Source organism: Microcaecilia unicolor, chromosome 11 (genome assembly GCF_901765095.1).
Source record: "Microcaecilia unicolor chromosome 11, aMicUni1.1, whole genome shotgun sequence".
NCBI lineage: Eukaryota > Metazoa > Chordata > Amphibia > Gymnophiona > Siphonopidae > Microcaecilia > Microcaecilia unicolor.
The window spans coordinates 207,530,885-207,550,634 of record NC_044041.1 but is presented as its reverse complement, the minus strand read 5'-3'; the positions used below and the strand labels follow the sequence as shown (position 1 = coordinate 207,550,634).

At 44.4% G+C, this 19,750-nt stretch overlaps 1 protein-coding gene and 1 long non-coding RNA gene across 2 annotated transcripts in view; both read right to left on the bottom strand.

Moving 5' to 3' along the window:
- MACF1 (microtubule actin crosslinking factor 1) overlaps positions 1-19,750 on the bottom strand; it is a 303,837-nt gene that overhangs the window by 94,103 nt on the left and 189,984 nt on the right. Inside the window, 2 exon segments of the mRNA XM_030220015.1 lie at positions 644-814; positions 1,637-1,798. Of these exon segments, the coding sequence (XP_030075875.1) occupies positions 644-814; positions 1,637-1,798 (333 nt within the window).
- Positions 2,600-19,499, bottom strand: LOC115479398. Its single transcript, XR_003943686.1, has 3 exons — positions 19,462-19,499; positions 8,263-8,265; positions 2,600-2,648 (listed from the first exon to the last, which is right to left on the bottom strand). It is a non-coding gene; the product is annotated as an uncharacterized LOC115479398 (long non-coding RNA).

Sequence of the window (19,750 nt, the reverse complement as noted above, 5' to 3'; positions counted from 1 at the left end):
AATTGACAACAAACATTTTTAAAATAAATGTGGCATTTAATTTCGTTTTTTTATCTGTTTTTTTTTTTACAGTACATCCCTGATTATTGTATCAGAATATTCTTTGTTACCCGTTCTGAACCTGTTTTTAAGGATACAGCAGGCTATAAGTATTCGTCTTGCCATCATCACTCCATAGATCCCTCCTATGGTGTCCACAGAGGATGAGCTGGAATAGGGCTCTCAGAAGCACTCAGACCTTCTGAATTGCTCTAAAAGTGAGCATAACAAGTGCCGTGCAGTTACCAGTCAGAACAGAAGTAATATGGATCCTCCAGTGAACCTTGTACATACAGACAGGATAACTTAGTCTTTCGGGGCCTGACATACAAAGTGTAAAAGTGACAGTAGCAAAAACTGAACCTGAAACGGCAAACGTGTTTCAATGTCCAAAATCCAGTGTGGGAATGTGAAATCCTGGTGCTTATTGGACTCTCAATCTTTCTGACACCTAGGAGAAGACCAGCACCATCTATGCCTGTATTTCTAACAGGTACATTACAATTCCAGAAACAGTCCAGTTCTAGCAATTAAACTGCACTTTCTGATCGGTTACCCAGTGTCACCCTAGTTTAAGATCTATCTTTGCAACGCTGATGTTTACCTTTTGCTCCTGGATCTGCGCCTTCACCACTTTGTACTCAGCAGACGGAGGCTTCTGATTGGCTATGAGCTCCTCGGTATCTGTCAGCCAGCTCAGCAAAGGCTCCAAGGCATCCTGGAATTTTCCACAATGTAGCAGGGCCTCCTGCAGCTGTGCAACTCTCTCTGAAACCTTCAATATAAATCAGGGAATGTGAGGAAGCAGTGCTGCAGGCCAAGAACTGTACACATGAAGCTCCTCCTGTCCGAAACGGGCTTCTTTAGTCAGACAACTCGCTCACACGGCTCTGCTGTAATACTGTGGCAGGTTTACATACATTCCAATTATTTTGCATATGAAATAATTCAATTATTTGCAAATTAAAAATAATTTTCTAACCTACTTTGCGTCTGTATAATGTATGATGTTCTTTTGGCCATTTTGTGACTAGGAATCCAATTGTCAAAGGGAGAAGGAGATCTCAGGGACAGGAAGAGAAGGAGAAAAGAAAGGGATCAGCCATTTCCTCAGACAGGGGACCTAGATCTCCAACACATTTCTACCTGTCTTTTGTGCAGTCTAATTCAGTGCATCTTAACTGGATACACCCAGCCAGTCCGGTTTTCAGGATATCCACATTGAATATGCATGAGATCAATTTATACACCCTCATGCATTACCCTGAACACCCAGAGTGTGCCTTGAGGACTTGGCTGAGCAGCACTGCTCTAACCAAGAGAGTTACCCACCCCTTAAGTGACAGCTAGAGCTGTACGGTAAAAGTATAGCCCACATCACCCGACACTTCTCAGCTTCCAGTAGTTTAAAGGTGCAGAACCTGCAGCCCTTGTCTTCAGATTAAAAGTTTCCTTCTCCGATATCATGTCTGCATCAGATGGTTCCTGTACAAACCCACTCACCAGAGAATTTACAGCTCTTTCCTCCTACGACATTCTGTGCCTGCAGCTTGTCAAACTGGGAAGACAACACTCATACCGTATCACCTCCTTTTACCTTTTTATTAAGTGTATTCCACCGGGTGTTAAGCTCCTCTGTCTCATGTTCAAGTCCGTGGACATCACAATTTTTCTCTGCACTCTGGATGAGCCCCTGTCCAAGCCCACTGACATGTTGCAGCTTCAGATGAAGTGGCTCCACTTGCTCCTTCTGAAACACCTTAAGAATGCCAAAAAATAAAATTATACCTTTGCAATACCTGTCAGATAAAACTAGAACAAATAATGGAAGGCTTTGTTCATGAATGTGTTTCGGTTCAAAGTGGCTTACAACTTACAGTTAGGTGAAATTACAATTATGGTTCTTAGGAGGTAGAAAGGACATTGATAGCTTATAGAGAACATTGATGGTTTATATAATTAGATTTTTATTATTACATTATATCCCTTTCTACCACTGGCACATAACAATTCACAGCAATGCCATGAACAAGCTCTTAAGTTTCCACTGTATTTTATAAAAATAAAAATATTAATTTGAGGCTCAAACTGATGGATCCTTCTGCATGGCTCAAAAATATACCCACGGCTGATCCATCAAGTGAAAAAACAAAACAAAACCCAACCCTCACACCTCAGACTCCAAAGAAGCCTCTCTCTCTTCCTCCATCTCCCTCCAACCTCCCCCTCATCAATCAACCCCTGACACCCCTGAAACCTGGACTGGCTCTGTGACCTGGGGGATAGACCACAATGGAGAAGGAATCACAGAAATTATTATAGTGGAGGCAAAATCTGCTATAGCTAAACCCATTATGGAGAAGAACTACAGATCAATTTTATTTATTAGGTATTTACTGACTTTTAGAAGAACTTCACCCACAGTGGTGCACAGCAAGAACAAGTCAAGCACAGGCAATAGAAAGCTACAGCAGTAAAAATATTCAAACAACAATACGTAGTATGGCAAAGTATACTAAGAACAGTAGCCAATCCAGGTCACAAGTACCTGGCAGAAACCCAATTCCAGGGCAAAGAGTGGCTTCCCCAATGTCCATCTCAATAACAGACTATGGACACTCCTTCCAGGAACTTGTCCAAACCTTTTTTAAACTCAGATATGCTAACCGCTGTTGCTACATCCTCCGGCAACGAGCTCCAGAGCTTAACTATTTGACGAGTGAAAAAATATTCCTCCCATTTCTTTTAAAAGTACTTTCATGCAACTTTCTTGAGTGTCCCCTAGTCTTTGTACTTTTTGAAAGAGTGAAAAATCAATTCACTTCTACTAGTTGTACACCACTCAGGATTTTGTAGACCTCAATCACATCCCCCCCTCAACCGTCTCTTTTCCAAGCTGAAGAGCCCTAACCTCTTTAGCCTTTCCTCATATTGGAGGAGTTCCATCCCCTTTATCATTTTGGTTGCTCTTTTTTGAACCTTTTCTAATTCCACTATATCTTTTTTGAGAAGCAGCAACCAGAACTGAATGCAGTACTCAAGGCGAGGTTGTACTATGGAGCAATACAGAGGCATTACTTCCAGTGAAATAGGGCAGCATAGGGTATAAGCAAAGGCAGAAAGACAGATCAACAAAAGTTAGAAAATAAGGGGACTAATTTAAAGAAAGTTGCATGTGAAGTCAGAAAGACGCACAAATATAATCTCAGCTAGGGAGTGGATCAGCAACTCCTGCTACAACCCCAGGGACTAGATGCTCAAAGAACATCTCTTATGTCAGTACGTATCTTTTTAGCATGCATCTTATGCTCACATCAAGGCATGGCCTTCAAGGGACATATCCATGGTGCCTCCTATCGGAACGCAGCCTCTCAGAGGATGTGTCCATTGTCCTCTTACATGTTTTTGTCCCCATGAAGAGTGAATACCGATCTACTCAGGCTGTCCTTCCGCTCTATAGAGGCTGAGCAGTGGTACTACTGGTGTCTCAGCTCTAATTGGGGTCTGGCTGGGAGATTCCCAGATTATGCTGGTGCGGCAGGGTAAAGCCCTGATGCTGATGGACCCCCACAAGCCAGATCGAAAGGTAGGGGAGTAAGTTACTGTACAGCAGATAAGCTGCCTGTACTTTACAGAGACCCTGAGTATTGGCAGACCCAGCCCTGTTTGTGGCTGCGGATCAGAGTTCTGCTATTAGCTGGTTGTTTTTAAGATAGTTTACACTTTTGTTCATCCCCCTCCCAATATTTGTTTATGAAAACTTATTACCTGCCAATCCAAGAATATTTTTCCTTTGGCAAGGTACAAGTGGAGGAGTGGCCTAGTGGTTAGAGCACCAGTCTTGACATCCAGAGGTGGCCAGTTCAAATCCCACTGCTGCTCCTTGTGATTGTGGGCAAGTCACTTAACCCTCCATTGCCTCAGGTACAAACTTAGATTGTGAGCCCTCCTGGGACAGAGAAATATCCAGAGTACCTGAATGTAACTCACCTTGAGCTACTACTGAAAAAGGTGGGAGCAAAATCTAAATAAATAAATAAATATTTTAGTGGCTTAGACATCTATGTCTAAGCCACTAAAACCATTCAGTCTCTCTGGGTTTAGCTATATGAGATACGAGTACAACCAGAAGTTTTTCACAGTTTAATATATTATTTCAGCTAAACCATGAAAATCCTACAAAATAGGGTTCCCATTAAAAGCAGGAAGCCTGTGAGGGTCGATTGGACCATTAGATGACCAATGCATAATAAGGACACTCGGGGAGGATAAGGCAATAGCAGAAAAACTACATGAATTATCTGCTTGGGTCTTTATTAAGAAGTATGTTAGGGAGATACCCATATTGATAACAGTCTTTGATTGTAATAATTCAGAGAAACTGAAGCAATTTCACAGTGAACCTAGAATATATAATACAGCAAACTGACAAACTAAAGAATGGTAAATCACCTGTACCTGATGGTTTATATCCTTGAGTTCTGCAAGAAATCAGAAATGAAATTACTGACCTATTAGTAGCAATCTATAACCTATCATTAAAATCAGCTATGTTACTCTGGGATTAGAGAGTGGCCAATATATAAAAATGGCTCCAAGACTCTAAGAAACCATAGACTAGTGAACCTGATGTTCGTGCCAGGCAAAATGTTACAGCCCATTCTGAAAAATAAAATTACTCAAAATATGGATAGACATGGATTAATGGGTTAGAGATAACAGATTTAACAGAAGCCTTGCTTTACTAATCTACTATTAAGGTAGACATAGGGAAAGCCACCACTTATCCCTGGGATTGGTAGAATAGAATCTTGCTACCCTTTGGGATTCTGCTTCTTGGTCCCATACGGCTCTCCAACACTTCAAATTGGCCAGTTGGCGGTGCCATCTCTTCACCAGATACGTTATGCCTCTGTTCAGAGTCACATTTTTAGTATGAATGGCCGGCCCTTCCTTTTGGAAAGCCATCTGGAGGCTTCCTTTGCAAAGCTTAAGACTGGCCTAAAGGCTTATTTATTTAAAGAGCCCTGTGGCTGAAGTCAGTCGTTTGTTCCATCCCACAGCTATGCTCTATGGGAGTAAAGTTTTCTTCTTTTCTCTTCTCCTGTCCTATAAGTAATTATTTTCTTTTTTTCAATACATTTATTATTTTGTAAACTGCTTCAAAAGTTCTACTAAGAGGCAGTATATAAAACTGAATTGAAACTTGAAATTTAGATTGTTTTAGAAAGTTTACATGTGCATAAGAGTTAGCCAGTTGATGGTGTATCTGGATTAATACAAGCAGGACGCAACACAGGCACAGCCTGGTGATCATGTTTATCCAAAAAGCTCTGAACGGGACACTGAAAAAGGCATAAAAACAGCACTTGACCACTGATGAAATATGAAGGTCAATAAGGCCTTCTAAATATTTAAAAGAGTCTACAAGTTGAATGGTAGAAACAGCACACATCTCTAGGTCTCAAATTGGCTCATTCTGGCAGGCTTCCCTCCTTGGCTGATGTGATGTAAGCTGGGTGCCTTGTGAATAGTGAAGTGAAAGGAAGCAGGAGGGAAAAGCAAGAGAACCCACTCAGCAAGAATGTGCTCCAAAGAGGAAACCTGTGGACAAGGGAAAGCATGCTGTGGAATTACAGACAGTCAAATTCTGTCAATGCACACACCTTTATATTCCCCACAGACCACTGTGCTTGGGAGGGGGATCACATCTAGATAGCTCTAACCAGGGAGAGCAGGTCAACAACAGTCCCTGTTCCAGCCTCTCCTACATTTCCTGTTAGGCCTGGCAGGCTACGCAGCTAACAATTCTATGAAAACGTTTGTAAACGTTAAAGCTACACTAGGAGCCGAGACTGCGGTATTTCTATCCTAAGGTAACTTTTTCACTCGTACTATAAGAAGCTGTGAAAAAAAATGTTGAACCCAAACACTGAAAAGGCCCATCTCTGACTGATGTACTGTATGCAAAAGGGCAAAAAGTACAGAGCCTAGGGCTGGAGTCCTGACCTTCAGCCTGTGAAAAACAAAAGGGCAGTGGTGCGACCTTTGCTAAAGAAGAAGAACCTTGACCAGGACAAACTTGAAAATTACCGGCCAGTATCCAACATTCCATTTTTAGGAAAACTTATAGAACAAACAGCTCCTTGTGACTCTGGGCAAGTCACTTAACCCTCCATTGCCCCTGGTACAAAATAAGTACCTGAATATATGTAAACCGCTTTGAATGTAGTTGCAAAAACCTCAGAAAGGCGGTATATCAAGTCCCATTTCCCTTTCCCTCATTAGATTGGCTAGACGAAACTGGCTAGATCCATGTCAATCTGGATTTTGACCCGGTTACGGAACAGAAACAGATGATCTTCACTGAAACCGAGACAGGGGATTTGCCTCGGTGTTAGTACTGCTAGATTTCTCAGCAGTTTTTGACACTGTGGATTCACGATATTATGCTAGCACGACTGGCAGAAACAGTTATCAGTGGAACAGTCAGATCCTATCTATCAGACTGGCAACAATCCATAATGTTTTGGCAGCACCTCATCACTATCATGGGCACTGACCTGTGGATTCCACAAGGATCGATACTGTCATCCATTCTGCTCAATATCAAGCCACTAGCCAACCTGATTTGGTCAATGGACACTCGGTTCTACATCTATGCAGATGACATGCAGCTACTCATACCCATTGAACTTGACTTACCCACAGCCCTTAATATACTATCTACCTATTTATTTATTGCATTTGTATCCCACCTATCTCACCTCAATTCAAGAATGGGATAAATACAACAAACTGTGCATGACCCCAAGTAAAAGCGAGCTTCAATGGGTCCCTAACACAAGTGGGGACATACCCGACATCAAAATCTCTTTTGGGAAATATGAACTCCCCCTCAAATCACAAGTCAGGCACCCTGGAATACAGCTCGATTCAACAGTTACTCTGATCCCCAAATCCAAGCAACCTTCAAGAGCAGCTTCTATCACATGCGACAACCATGCTGCCTGTCTCCTTACATTGAGAAGGCAAGCCTTGTCTCAGCTGTGCATGCCAGGATAGCATCAAGACTGGATTACTGTAATGCACTCTACATTGGTCTGATTACAAAGGGTTTGCACCAGCTCCAACTGAGTCAGAATGCTGCAGCAAGACTAATGGAAGGTTTTAAGTGACGTGACCGCATCACACAATTTTTGCATAAACTTCACTGGCTACCAGTACAATACAGAGCCAAATTTACAACTCCATTTGACCTTCAAGGCCCTTAAAGGAAATGGCCCAGAGAACTTGAAGAACAGGATCTCCCTCTACACAAATCCAAGGTCACTAAGGTCCCCCCAAGGAGTTTCCCTAACCACACCCTCTCCACAGGACATCCCACAATGTGATACCCACAAGCAGGACTTCTCCAGAGTAGCCCCCACGCTCTGGAATGCACTCCCTGAAAGGCTTCGCTATCACAAGACTATCTCTACTTCAGGAAGAAGGTGAAAGCTTGGCTCTTCAACCAGATCTTTAACGGAAGTAAATGACACTGGCCTGCACATAGTAAATCAGGACATGTTTATCCACTCCTACCCTAGCTAATATTCAAGCATCTTTCTGACCTCATTTGCAACTCTCTTATTTTCTTACTCCTGTTACTCTATCTTATCTTTCTGTATGTTCCATCTTTTCTTACAGCCTATGCAGTCTATTAAAATGTTTCATTGTGTATTGTGTTGGCATTGTGATGTAGCATACTGTGCTATACTATGTAATGTTTGAATATTTTTACTGCTGTAATTGTCTATTGCTTATGTTTGACTTATTCTTGCTGTACACTGACTTGAGTGAATTCCTTCAAAAAGGCAGTAAATAAATCCTAATAAATAAATACATGTGGATACTAGGAGGCATATTTTCAAAGCACTTAGCCTTCCAAAGTTACATAGGTTTCTATGGAACTTTGGAAGGCTAAGTGCTTTGAAAATATGCCTCTAGATATCAGAAAGTGAAGAGTTCAAATCCTAGCACTGTATTTCTTACACTCTGATCCAAAGTATCAGGCCAACAGTTATGGCAGCTTTATCCTTTACATGAAACGTAACATTGGTGAAATACACTGCAGAATGAACAGACAACATTGATATAACCATGAAATGAGGGTAACATAGATGGAAGGACTCATTCCAAAGCATCCCATGAAACTCGTGGATGGATTTTCCTCCCCATTACCGTCTGTGAAAACTGCAATTATACCTATAATTCCACACCAAGTCCTCTTCTGTAGGATTCACAAACACACATGGAAAGACAGGATTCAGAGGCCCAGCTAGCCTTCGTCCAATTTACTGCCAGGCACATTGTCACAGACAAGTTCATCTCTGGCTTTTCCTTCATTTCCTTCTAAGGATCCTCTGTGATTGACCCAGCTTTTTTCTCACATCCTCACTCCCATGGCCAGGAAGCCACTCCACAAACCCACTACGCTTTCTGCAAAGAAATATTTACTGATGTTATGCCTGATTTTGCCTTATTCAATCTTCCTTCTATGGCCTCTCGGTTTACAATTTCTTTTCCCAGTTCTGCATTTGACATTTTGCCTGACTCAGGATTTTTACCTTGATCTCGGCTTCCTTAAGCCAGTCAACTAATTCTGGTACCCAAAGGAGCCAGGAATTATTTACAGCTCTCTCAAGAACAGCACAGGCACATTACAAACACGTTCTGTAATGAAAGGGGGTGTGTAATTACCTCACAGGAGCAACCTTCCCCCAAAACTGTGTCCCAACATTGCTGCTACTGCATGGAAGACTGTATCATATGTTACTGATTAGTCAAATGACTACATCTAGCTTCACTGAGCATTACTGAACTTTACCAACAATTTCACATGGCAGAAAATCTAAACATGCGGAGAATGAAAAGGTGGCAACACTTTGTGGGGGGGGGGGGGGGGTTGAACCTGGCAGTTTCCTTTTGCTTTCTTATAATTCTAGTTCAGAATTAAACTGGGATCTGGTACCACAAGACGACATATGCGGCTACCTGAGCTTTCCTCTCTGTACCCCAACATGGTGAAAATCACGGGCTGGGGCCATGCAAGAAGCCTCTTTTAGTGTTCTTCAAGTGGTCACTAGGTGTCACTCTTATGCAAAAGGCACCCCTCCCCCGGGCTATAAGTCCTGCCCTCCCTAAGCACCCCCAGTCTCAGCTGATCCAGGGATTGACCCAGGCACCTTCAGCAGGACAAAGATACCAGGCTGAGCCAGCAGATGTTCTAAGCAAAGGGTTTAGGTACCTAATAGGGCACAGTATTTCAATTTTAGGACACTATGAGGCATATTTTCAAAGCACTTAGTCTTCCAAAGTTCCATAGGTTTCTATGGAACTTTGGAAGGCTAAGTGCTTTGAAAATATGCCTCTGTGGGGCTGAAGTCAGGACAGAAAGAAAAGGTTAGGTGCTTTGTACTGATTTTCAATAGCAGACACTTAAGTTAGGGGCCTCAACTTACACAAAGTAACATAGCAGATGATGGCAGATAAAGACCTGAACAGTCCATCTAGTCTGCCCAACATTCACACTCATTATCAATTCATGGTTAAACCAACAATGAATGTGGTATAAAATACTTGATCCTGGTCCTTCTTGTCATTTCTGGCACATAGACCATAGAAGTCCACCCGGCCTGTCCTCACATATCAACTACTGGAGTTGCAGTGACAGCCCATTCCAGCCTATCCCGATCCGTCTTCTCATATACGGCACACAGACTGTAGAAGTCTGCCTGGCACTCTCCTCATATTTCAACTGCTGAAGTTGCCACTGATGCCCTCCCCAGCCCATCCTAAATTCTCTTTGCTATATATGGGACAGAGACCATAGAAGTCTGTCTGGTACCTACTGCCCGTTGTACAACTAATCCTCGTTTCTAAGAAAAGGGATCTGAGAAATCATCTTAAAATGTGTCTGGAACATGGAGACCCAAGGAAGGACACACCATTTCTTCTCCCCAGGACCCTCCACTGATTCAGTTTCCATTTAAAGGATAAAACAATCGATAACGATTAATGAACATGACCCCTGAGACCCTCTCTCCCTGCTGCCAAGTTCTCCTTCCCAGAACATGGATAAAATCCAAATTTACCACTATAAACCTGGCACTCTTACACTAAGGGCCAAAGAGGACATGCAAAAAGTATTTATTTAGAAAATGAGCAAAGGTGTAAACTGTGCTTCCTCCATTTTTTCAAGCTGAATTTTGTTCCGTTTTGCTTTTAACAAACCTTAAAATGCCATGGATAAATGTACCACTTAGTTGGTTTCACAGCACCAAGCAGACTGAATGATAATCTAGAATCAACTGCAGGGTAAATAGACTGTCCACTAATCAGCAGCTAGATTCCATCATATCCAAGAACCTTTCACGAGGAGAAATGGAAAAGCGGTATTAAAGCGAATGAAAACAAAGGACATTCAAAATCTGAAATTCACAGACGTTTGACTTTTCTTTTTCTAGACACTTTTATAAAGTCGTGTAAAGTGATAAGAGTCGTATCTCCTTCCACCAGAAAGCATAAAGTGTAAGAAATACCTGAACATCTGGAACTAATCCATGTAGAACCTCCTCAGCATTAGGTGTTCTCGGGGCAGGACAGTCTATGTCAAACACTAACAGAGGTGGTAGGATGGAAAGACAGTCCGCACCAGGCATTACAAGACCCCTGGCATACGGTGGGTCGCCACTGGGTACTAGAAAAGTTGCCAAAGTCACACTGTGTGCAGTGATGGGAGGCAGAGCCTCCTCTTGTGCATTGTCCGCAGCTGTTGGAGTCTGTCTTTTGCTACTTGCTGTGGCTGCACCAGAAGACGTTTCTGTGACCAGAGGAACTTCTGTAACAGGGGCCACGGTGACAGGATGTGTTGTGACAAACAGAGAGCAGTAAAGTTCTTTTGCATCAGTTACTCTTTCTATGAAATGCGATTCTGCAGGAGAACCTTCGGAGGTAGATGGACCTTCTGTACTTAAAGCAATAGCGTTTTCTGTGCTAGGGGCGGCACTTTCACTCATGCTTGATCCCGCTGGATCTTGTCTACTGGTCACTCCATCAGTAAGCTCTTCTACAAGACAGTTCAGAGATGCCGCGTGTAGCATGCAAGAAAGCTCTGTGCTGATGGAAAGCAGGCTTTCTGTAGAACTATTCTCAAAAGCGGGATATCCCAGGCAAGGAAGCACATCTGCACCAAGTTCCTTAACATGAGGCTTTTCTGTACTGAGCATTACGGAATGACCCTCTGTCGTAGAGGGAGACTCTCCTGTCTCATACAAATCGGTTTCCTTTTCATTGCCACAAACTGATTCACCAATTTTCCATTTTGTTATTTCAAACAGAATATCCAAATCACCTGCTTGTAAGAAATCGTCTGCTACAGTGACATCAGGTTCTATATCACAGACAGTACCAGCGATGTTTACATCCTTTAGACTGCCACTCTGATTCACTTCTCCCGCAGGAGAGCCAGGACACGAAGAACCCTTATCTTTTACTTTCCAATCCCCCCCACACTGCATTATTTCCATATTACTCACAAGAAGCAGGTCAGAGAAGTGACTGCAGTGCAAGACAGCTCCAGCGCAAGGCTCCTGATTTACAGTACATGCATCATCCCTTTGGAATTTCATTTCTTGGTCTTTTTGGAAATTCAAATCTGTGAATATGGACTCTAACTCAGAAAACACTACATTTGACAATTCATCAACTTCGGCCAATGGCTCAGTAGTCATCTTAGAGAAGTATCCATCTCCAGGATGACTTCCATTCTTCTCCTGGACATCTTGCACTTTAGGATTTGTGAGGACACATGAATGCTGTGTTGTACTGCAGTGATCAGGTGAAGGATAAACATCATTGATGCTTATTCTGGACTCACCAGAATCAGAAGAGGAGACTTCGGCTGTATGTAGCTGGCCAGCAACAGGCCCACTGGAATCAGATAGTATTGCAAAAGAAATTAGATTTGAATCTGACACCTGCACTTCTTTCTCTTTTTCTTCTGCACTGTCGGGCTGAGCTGTTGAACAGACTACGTTGTCCATCAGGACATTACAGCTGAAAGACGATTCTTCTTCAGAACGTTCTATGGTTCCAAGTGTAGATTTCATGGGATTCCCCTGCTGAAGACAGTTCCCAATGTCAAGATCTTCCATATCAGATCGACTCACTCCTGCAGGAGCTGCTCCTTTTTCAGATTCTGCACTGAAGTCTAGTAAGTCACAGACTGACAGGGATTTCTGAGTCTCATTCTGGAGTTGAACCTCTTTTGAATCAAACTGAAAAGTCTGCACCTCTGGCTCAGGTGGAGCTGTTTCTTGACCATCTTCATTTAAACACTGTTTTTCTAACTCCAGAAACACATGATCAGAATCTGTGTCTGAATCCCCCTCTTTAAAGCCACAAAGCTGCTCTGAACCAGGCATGAGGTCAACAGTGTTACTACCATAATGACGCTGCATTTCCTGTGTACCAAAACCTGTGCTTCTCCTGTGGAGTTCAGTGTGTTCTAAGTTCTCTTCACTGTGTGACGTCTGAAGACTCCTAAGGTGGTTAGATGTGTCCAGGATAAGAGCAGGATGCTCTGCTTTATCTGTCACTTCTGTACCAGTCAGCTCCGTTCTTTCTTCAGAGACACCAGACAAGCAAGTGTCCCTCTGCTCATCTGTCCTACCTGACAGCATCTCTGCCTCCCAGACCTGCTCAGCCTCCATCATTATCCTCCTCTCGTCCTCCTCAAACTTTAACTCGGACTGTGTTTTTTCTCTCAGATTGGGGATGAGAATTTCTCTGCTTGCATTCAGCAGCACCTCGCTTAAACAGGGCGACAGATTTACAGTCTCAACTGTGCAGTCTTCCACAGATTCTCCAGTTGTTTCACAGAGGCTTCCCTTAATCACATCCTTCAGTGCTCCTGGCCATGTTGAATTTGAGGGTATCTGGTGCTGCGTAAAACCTGGATTAACATGAGGTATGTTTTCATATTCTAACAAAGGATCACACTCGTCCCCAAAATCTTCACCCACCACCTTAACTCCCTCCTGGATTTCTAGAATGTGAAATGATTTTGAGTCATGTTTGAAAGCCCAATTTTCAGCTGGTGCTTCCCCATGACATGAGTGTCCACTGCTCTCAGCTGCTAGCAGGTGCCCTAATTCCCCCTTTTCTTGCAACAATGGATTTGAAACGCCACCTTCTGAAATCTCATTTAGAGAGACTCCAATCCTTTCTGCAAAGTCTGGGAAATTTGGAGGCATGAACAACTTCCAGGACCTTCTGTTAATATTCTCCTTTCGTTCCAGGTTCGGCTTTCTTTTGGGAGGGACTGGCGCAGACTTGGGGGCATCGCTACTGAGTTTCAGTGCATCAAATATGACACGTTCATCCAGCTTTTTGCTTTCTGGAACTTTGGACTCAAAGAGGTTTGAAGCGCCTATGGTGCCGTTGCTGGATAATGTGTTCCCTTCGGTCCTTCCAATGGGACTTTTTGAAGGTTTTGACCCCTGATCAATCTGTTCATTTATTCTCATTGTGTCGTATATTGACCTCTGGGGAACATAACAATCCTCTATGTAACCATCCTCTTCATCGCCTTTCCCCAAACAAGAGGGATTCTGCCGTAAACAGTCAGGCCTGCTGAGTGGCTTACCCATGATGCCTGTGTTCAAGGTGAGAAGGGAGCCCTCCTGAGCTTGTAGCCACATACAAGAAAGGCCTTTTGTCTCTGGGAGAAAAGCATGTTATAAGGACGGCGGCAGTCTCTCAGCAGTGACTCTGTAATCCACAGCGAGTATTAAACACAAGTCCACCAAGGTTTTAAAATGACTAATCCCATTCTCTAAACTGAAACATGACAGGATGGAAATGGTTAAGATTTTTAAAACAATGTTCCGCTCAGTGAAAAGCATGGAAGCATGATGATACTGGCAGCCTGTCCAAAAGTGAGATGCCAATGCAGTTCTCTGAATTGCAAGCGTTTGTGTTCAGGAGGCTCTCAGACAAGACTTGTTCTCTTCCTCTCTGCAGTCCAGGCCATGATCCTGCCCAGGGCAGCTGCTCCCAAAGCTGGACTATTTTCATTTGAAATGAACTTGTCATCAGCGGTTCAAACACAGGAAGTTGGTTAGTCAGGGCAAAGCACTGCAACTTCCTGTGCTGCTGGAAACACACATAATGGCATTGTTTACTGTCAGAACAGGATTCCCTCGATTGCAGAGGCAGCTTTCATTTTGCAAGTTCAGCTCTGTCCGTCGCTAAGTTTTCTGCACGAAGCTTTTGCAGCTTTTCCTGGCTGCTGCACGTCAAAGAGCCCGAGCTCTACCCCTCCTGCCTCTTTAAAAACCAACTTCTGCCTGGAACAAAGAGGACCGGGGTGGGGGTGGGGGCTTCACGAACGTCCAAAACTACACCCCGCAGATCTGGTGCAAAGGTTTCAAAGTGCGATCGCTGCTTTCGAGGCAGGAACCCGGCGACGAACAAAGAGGCGGCGGCCGAGGGGCCTCCGCCCGGCGGCGGCACAAAAGAAATCGCAGCTCCGGCTCCCCAGCCAGCGGGGACAAAGCAACGCCCTCCCCGCCCACTGCCCAGCCCCCAAGCCACAGGCAGCCGTCTGTGCCGTAACCGGGGACAGACAGCATCGCTCCCGCAGGCTTTTAAACGCATTCGTCTCCTCGTCCTATGGAGCAGCAACCGGGGGGTATTTTTATGCATTTCCAAGTACTCTTGGGGACATTCTGCCCACATAACTTCCAAGCTCCTCTGTCCCTAGGTATGACACCCTCTCCCATAGCTTTTTCCTTCCTCAATCTCAAACCCATTCCCCCTATCTACCCAACTAGCTCGAACCCCTTTTTTCCCTTTCCCCATTTCCCAGGGACTGTCTTTCTTCTATGTTTGTGCAGCGCTATTGAAATGCTAAATAGTAGTAGTAGTAGATCCAGTTCTCTATCCCTCTCTCTCAACCCCCAACCCTTCAACACACAGGTACCCATAGCCATGTCAACCCCCCCCCCCCCCCCTCCGCACTGCCCAACTATCTTGAGCCCCTTCCCTTTCTTGCTCTCCCCTTCTTCCAAAAATACCACCCCCCCCCCTCTTTCTCACAGCCCATACCCCGTCAACCCCCCCCCCCCTTTCTTTTCTGCAATGTTTATGTAACATTATTTGCAAATTTCAGTTTTATAAAACCCTCCTCTCCCCGTGAACTCCACAGCTAGGAAGCCAGCACAGCACTGGTGTGTTTCAGCAGCTTTCCACATTTATAAAGGGTGGGAATGGGAGGAACTCTTAGGATGTCCCATTAACTGTCTAGAACTACTTTTAATGTAAACAGCTTCAATGCACAGGTTGCTAGAAGCAGTTATCTTGTTGTTTGTAATATATTTTATTTAGATTTTGCTCACACCTTTTTCAGTATTAGCTCAAGGTGAGTTACATTCAGGTACTCTGGATATTTCTCTGTCCCAGGAGGGCTCACAATCTAAGTTTGTACCTGAGGCAATGGAGGGTTAAGTGACTTGCCCAAGATCACAAGGCGCAGCAGCGGGATTTGAACTGGCCACCTCTGCATTACAAGACCAGTGCTCTAACCACTAGGCCACTCCTCCACACTAGATCGATACCCCTGGATTTAAATGGGATTCCGAGACGTCCCCAGAGGAAAAGTTCATAAACAATTATGAACCAGGTAGACCTGGGGAAAGCCACCACTTCTCCTCTGCAGTGAGCACTATCTGCACATTACAAGGATGCCTCAAATAACAGCATTTACTGTTATTAAATTCAGAGAAAAGTGAAGCAGATGAAACAGACTAAGGAGCAGCAAAAAGGATCTTGCACATACCCAGAAAACCCAGGAGAGCACAGACATGATGACATCACCCAGACGGGTCTGATTATTATGAGCCTGGCAGACTTGGGGAAGCAGGGCACTTCCCGGCTACAGCACGGCTTACCTTCCTGATCTCCGACTTTACTTATGGTTTCCTGCAGCTCAAGATCCTCTGTGCCATTCCTTCAGTACTCAGCACTGACACTGCTTCACACCACTCTTATCTCTCCCTACACTCCTCCTTGGGAACTCCATTCATCAGGAAAATCTCTTATCTGTACCCTTCTCCTCCACTAAGTGAAAAAAAGCGTCAAAATGGCACAGACTCCGTTCCATACAAACACAGAGAAAGGCCAAATGGCCCATCCAGTCTGACCATCCTCTGTAAGCACTAACTCTTCCCTTTTCCTAAGGGATTCCACATTTTCTTAAATTCTGACACAGTCCTCGACTCCACAACTTCCACCGGGAGGCAATTCCACCACCCTTTCTTAGATTCCAAGAGTTTTCCTTCAGTTGAAAAACGCTCACTTCCTATATATTAATGTCCTTGAGATATTTAAACGTCTCTATCATATCTCCTCTCTCCCAGCATATACATGTTGAGGTTCATAAGCCTGTCCCTTTATGTTTTGTGTTCAACACCGCTTACCAATTGTGTAACCGCCCTCTGGACTGACTCCATCCCGTTTATATCTTTCCATAGGTGCAGTCTTCAGAACTGCACACAGTACTCTAAATGGGGCCTCATCAGAGACTTATACAAGGGCACTATCACCTCTTCTTTCCTGCTGGCCATCCCTGTATGCACCCAAGCATCCTTCTGGCTTTGACTGTCGCTTTTTCTACCTGTTTGGAAGCTTTAAGGTCATCAGATACAATCACTCCCAAGTCCCTCTCTTCCTTCATACTGAGCTCTTCAACTCCTATATTGTACCGTTCCCTCGGAGTTTTGTAACTCAAGTGCTTGACCCTGCGTTTTTTAGCATTAAATCTTAGTTGCTAAATATCAGATCATTCCTCCAGCTTCACTAGGTCCTTCCTCATGTCCACCCTGTTGCAGAGTTTGGTATCATCCGCAAAAAGACAAACTTTATCAGACAGCCCTTCCGTAATATTGCTCACAAAGACATTAAAAAGAGATGGCTCAAGGACCGATCCCTGCAGTACTCCACTGATAACATCCTTTTCTTAAGAGCAAGCTCCATTTACCATGACTCTTTGTCTCCTTCCATTCAACCATTATTTAACCCAATCAGTTACTCTAGGTCAGGGATGTGGCCAGACTTCGGCGGGAGGGGGGTCCAGAGCCCGAGGTCAGGGGGCACATTTTAGCCCCTCCCCCAGCACCGCTGACCCCCCTGTCCCACTGCTGCCAACCCTCCCCCGCCACCAGGTACCTTTGCTGGCGGGGGTCCCCAACCCCCGCCAGCCGAAGTCCTCTTCAGCGCCGGTCTCCGGCGCGTTGCTGATCGGGAAGGATTCTTCTGTTTCTGTGAGTCCTGCCTGACGTCCTGCATTTTCCTACGTAGGAACGTGCAAGACGTCAGGACTCACAGAAACAGAAGAATCCTTCCAGATCAGCATAGCAACGCGCCGGAGACCGGCGCTGAAGAGGACTTTGGCTGGCGGGGATTGGGAACCCCCACCAGCAAAGGTACCTGATGGCAGCAGGAGGGGGGGTGGATCGAAAGGGTTGGTGGCGGGGGGCCAGGGCCAAATCTGTGGGGGCCCATGCCCCCACATAGCTACGCCCCTGCTCTAGGTCCCATACCAAGGGCACTCAACTGTGTCAAAGGCTTGGCTGAAATCAAACATACCACATCTAGCGCCCCTCCCACGTCCAACCATTTGGTCACCCAGTCGAAGAAAATCAGATTTGTCTGCCTCTAGTGAAGCAATGCTGCCTCGGGTCCGGCATTCCATTCAATTTGAGAAACCTCACGATCTTCCGCTTTAGAAGTGTTTCCATTAGTTTACTCACCACCGAGGTCAGCCTGACTGGTCTGTAATTCCCAACCTCCTCCTTACTTCCACCCTTGTGCAAAGGGACCACATCTGCCCTTCTCCAGTCCCCTGGGACTACTCTTGTCTAAGGAAGAACTGAAGAGGTCAGTCAGCGGAGCCACCAGAACATCTCCGAGTTCCTTGAGCACCCTCAGGTGAATCCCATCAGACCCCATCGCTTTGTCTACTTTTAGTTTAGCTAGCTCCTCACGAACACAGTCCTCTGTGAACGGGTTTTGGTCTACCATCCATCCATCCCGTTTAGCATTTGTTTTCTGCAGTTCTTCCCCTGGCCTTTCATCTGTGAACAAAGAGCAGAAATAATTAAGCAGTTCAGCTTTATCTTTATCATCTTCCACATATTCCTCCCCTTCAGCTTTCAGCCTCACAATGCTATTATGGAACTTGCTCATGTCACTTACATACCTGAAAAACGTCTTATGCCCCAATTTTACTGTATTAGCTATCTTTTCCTCCATTTTCCGTTTCGCTTTCCTGACAGCTTTTCCAGCTTCTTAGCTTATCCAGGTATTCTCCCTGTCTTCTTCTCTCTGAGTTGTCTTATGACGTATGAAAGCTAACCTCCTTTCCCTTATCTTTTCAGCTACTACGTTCAAGAACCAGAGCTGCCTTCTTTTCCTCTTACTTTTATGTAATTTTCTAACATGAAGGTTAGTTGCCTTTAATTTAGCTCCTTTCAGTCTTATCCATTGCTGTTCTACTTCCTTCAGCTGTTCCCGTCCTACTAACTCTTCTTTGAGAAATTCCCCCTTCTCAGCAAAGTTAGTTCTTTTGAAATCCAGGACCTTCAATCTCGAATGAGCCCTCTCCCCTGTCTTAATATTGAACCACACCATTCGGTGATTACTAGATGTCAAATGGTCTCCCACCTTGACGTCAGAAACATTCTCTCCATTTGCAATTACAAGGTCCAGAATAGCTCCATCCGGCATCCATTCCGTTACCCACTGCTGAGACAATTCTTCCTGTAGGGAATCCAAGATCTCTTTGCTTCTAGATGACCCCGCAGCAGGGACGCCCCAATCGACATCCAGCATATGCAGGAACATTAAATTACAAGAAAGATGCCAGACCGGTAGGGAGGAGGACGGCAAGGAAGGCTTTTTACTGTTTCCGTGGGGCAGTAAAAAGTTTTGTTTCCACATCTAGGGTAATTCTGATTGTAGTAATGGTCTATATAAAGTCTCCTTATTTATTTTGTCCATTTCTGTTCTGTCAGTTACTTATTTGGATTTAGCTCACACCTTTTCACTGGTAGTTCAAAGGTGAATTACATTCACAAACAGAAGATATTTCCCTGTCCCTGAATATGCACAAGGCGCAGCAGTAGGATTTGAACCCTGGTTTCATAAAAACATAATAGCAATACTGGGTCAGACCAATGGTCCATCTAGCCCAGTATCCTGCTTCCAACAGTGGCCAATCCAGGTCACAAGTACCTGGTAGAAAACCAAATAGTAGCAACATTCCATGGGCGAACAGTGGCTTCTCCCTTGTGTATCTCAATAGCAGACTATAGACACTTCCTCCAGGAACTTGTCCAAACCTTTTTTAAATCCAGATGTGGTAACTGCTGTTTGGTGGGTTTTAAATTCAGCATCTTTTCCACGTCTGCAGGATTAAGACTAACTTCAAGTTCACGTATTTCTGGATGCACAAATTGAGACTGGGAGTATTCATTTGTCGTGTTAGTGGCATTTCCATATTGTTGGATATAGGTGACTCCTGAGGCAGGCGGATTGTTGCTGAAATACGTCCTTTATCGGGCCCTTTGAATACAGGAATTCCCATTGTCATGCACCTGAAGGGCCC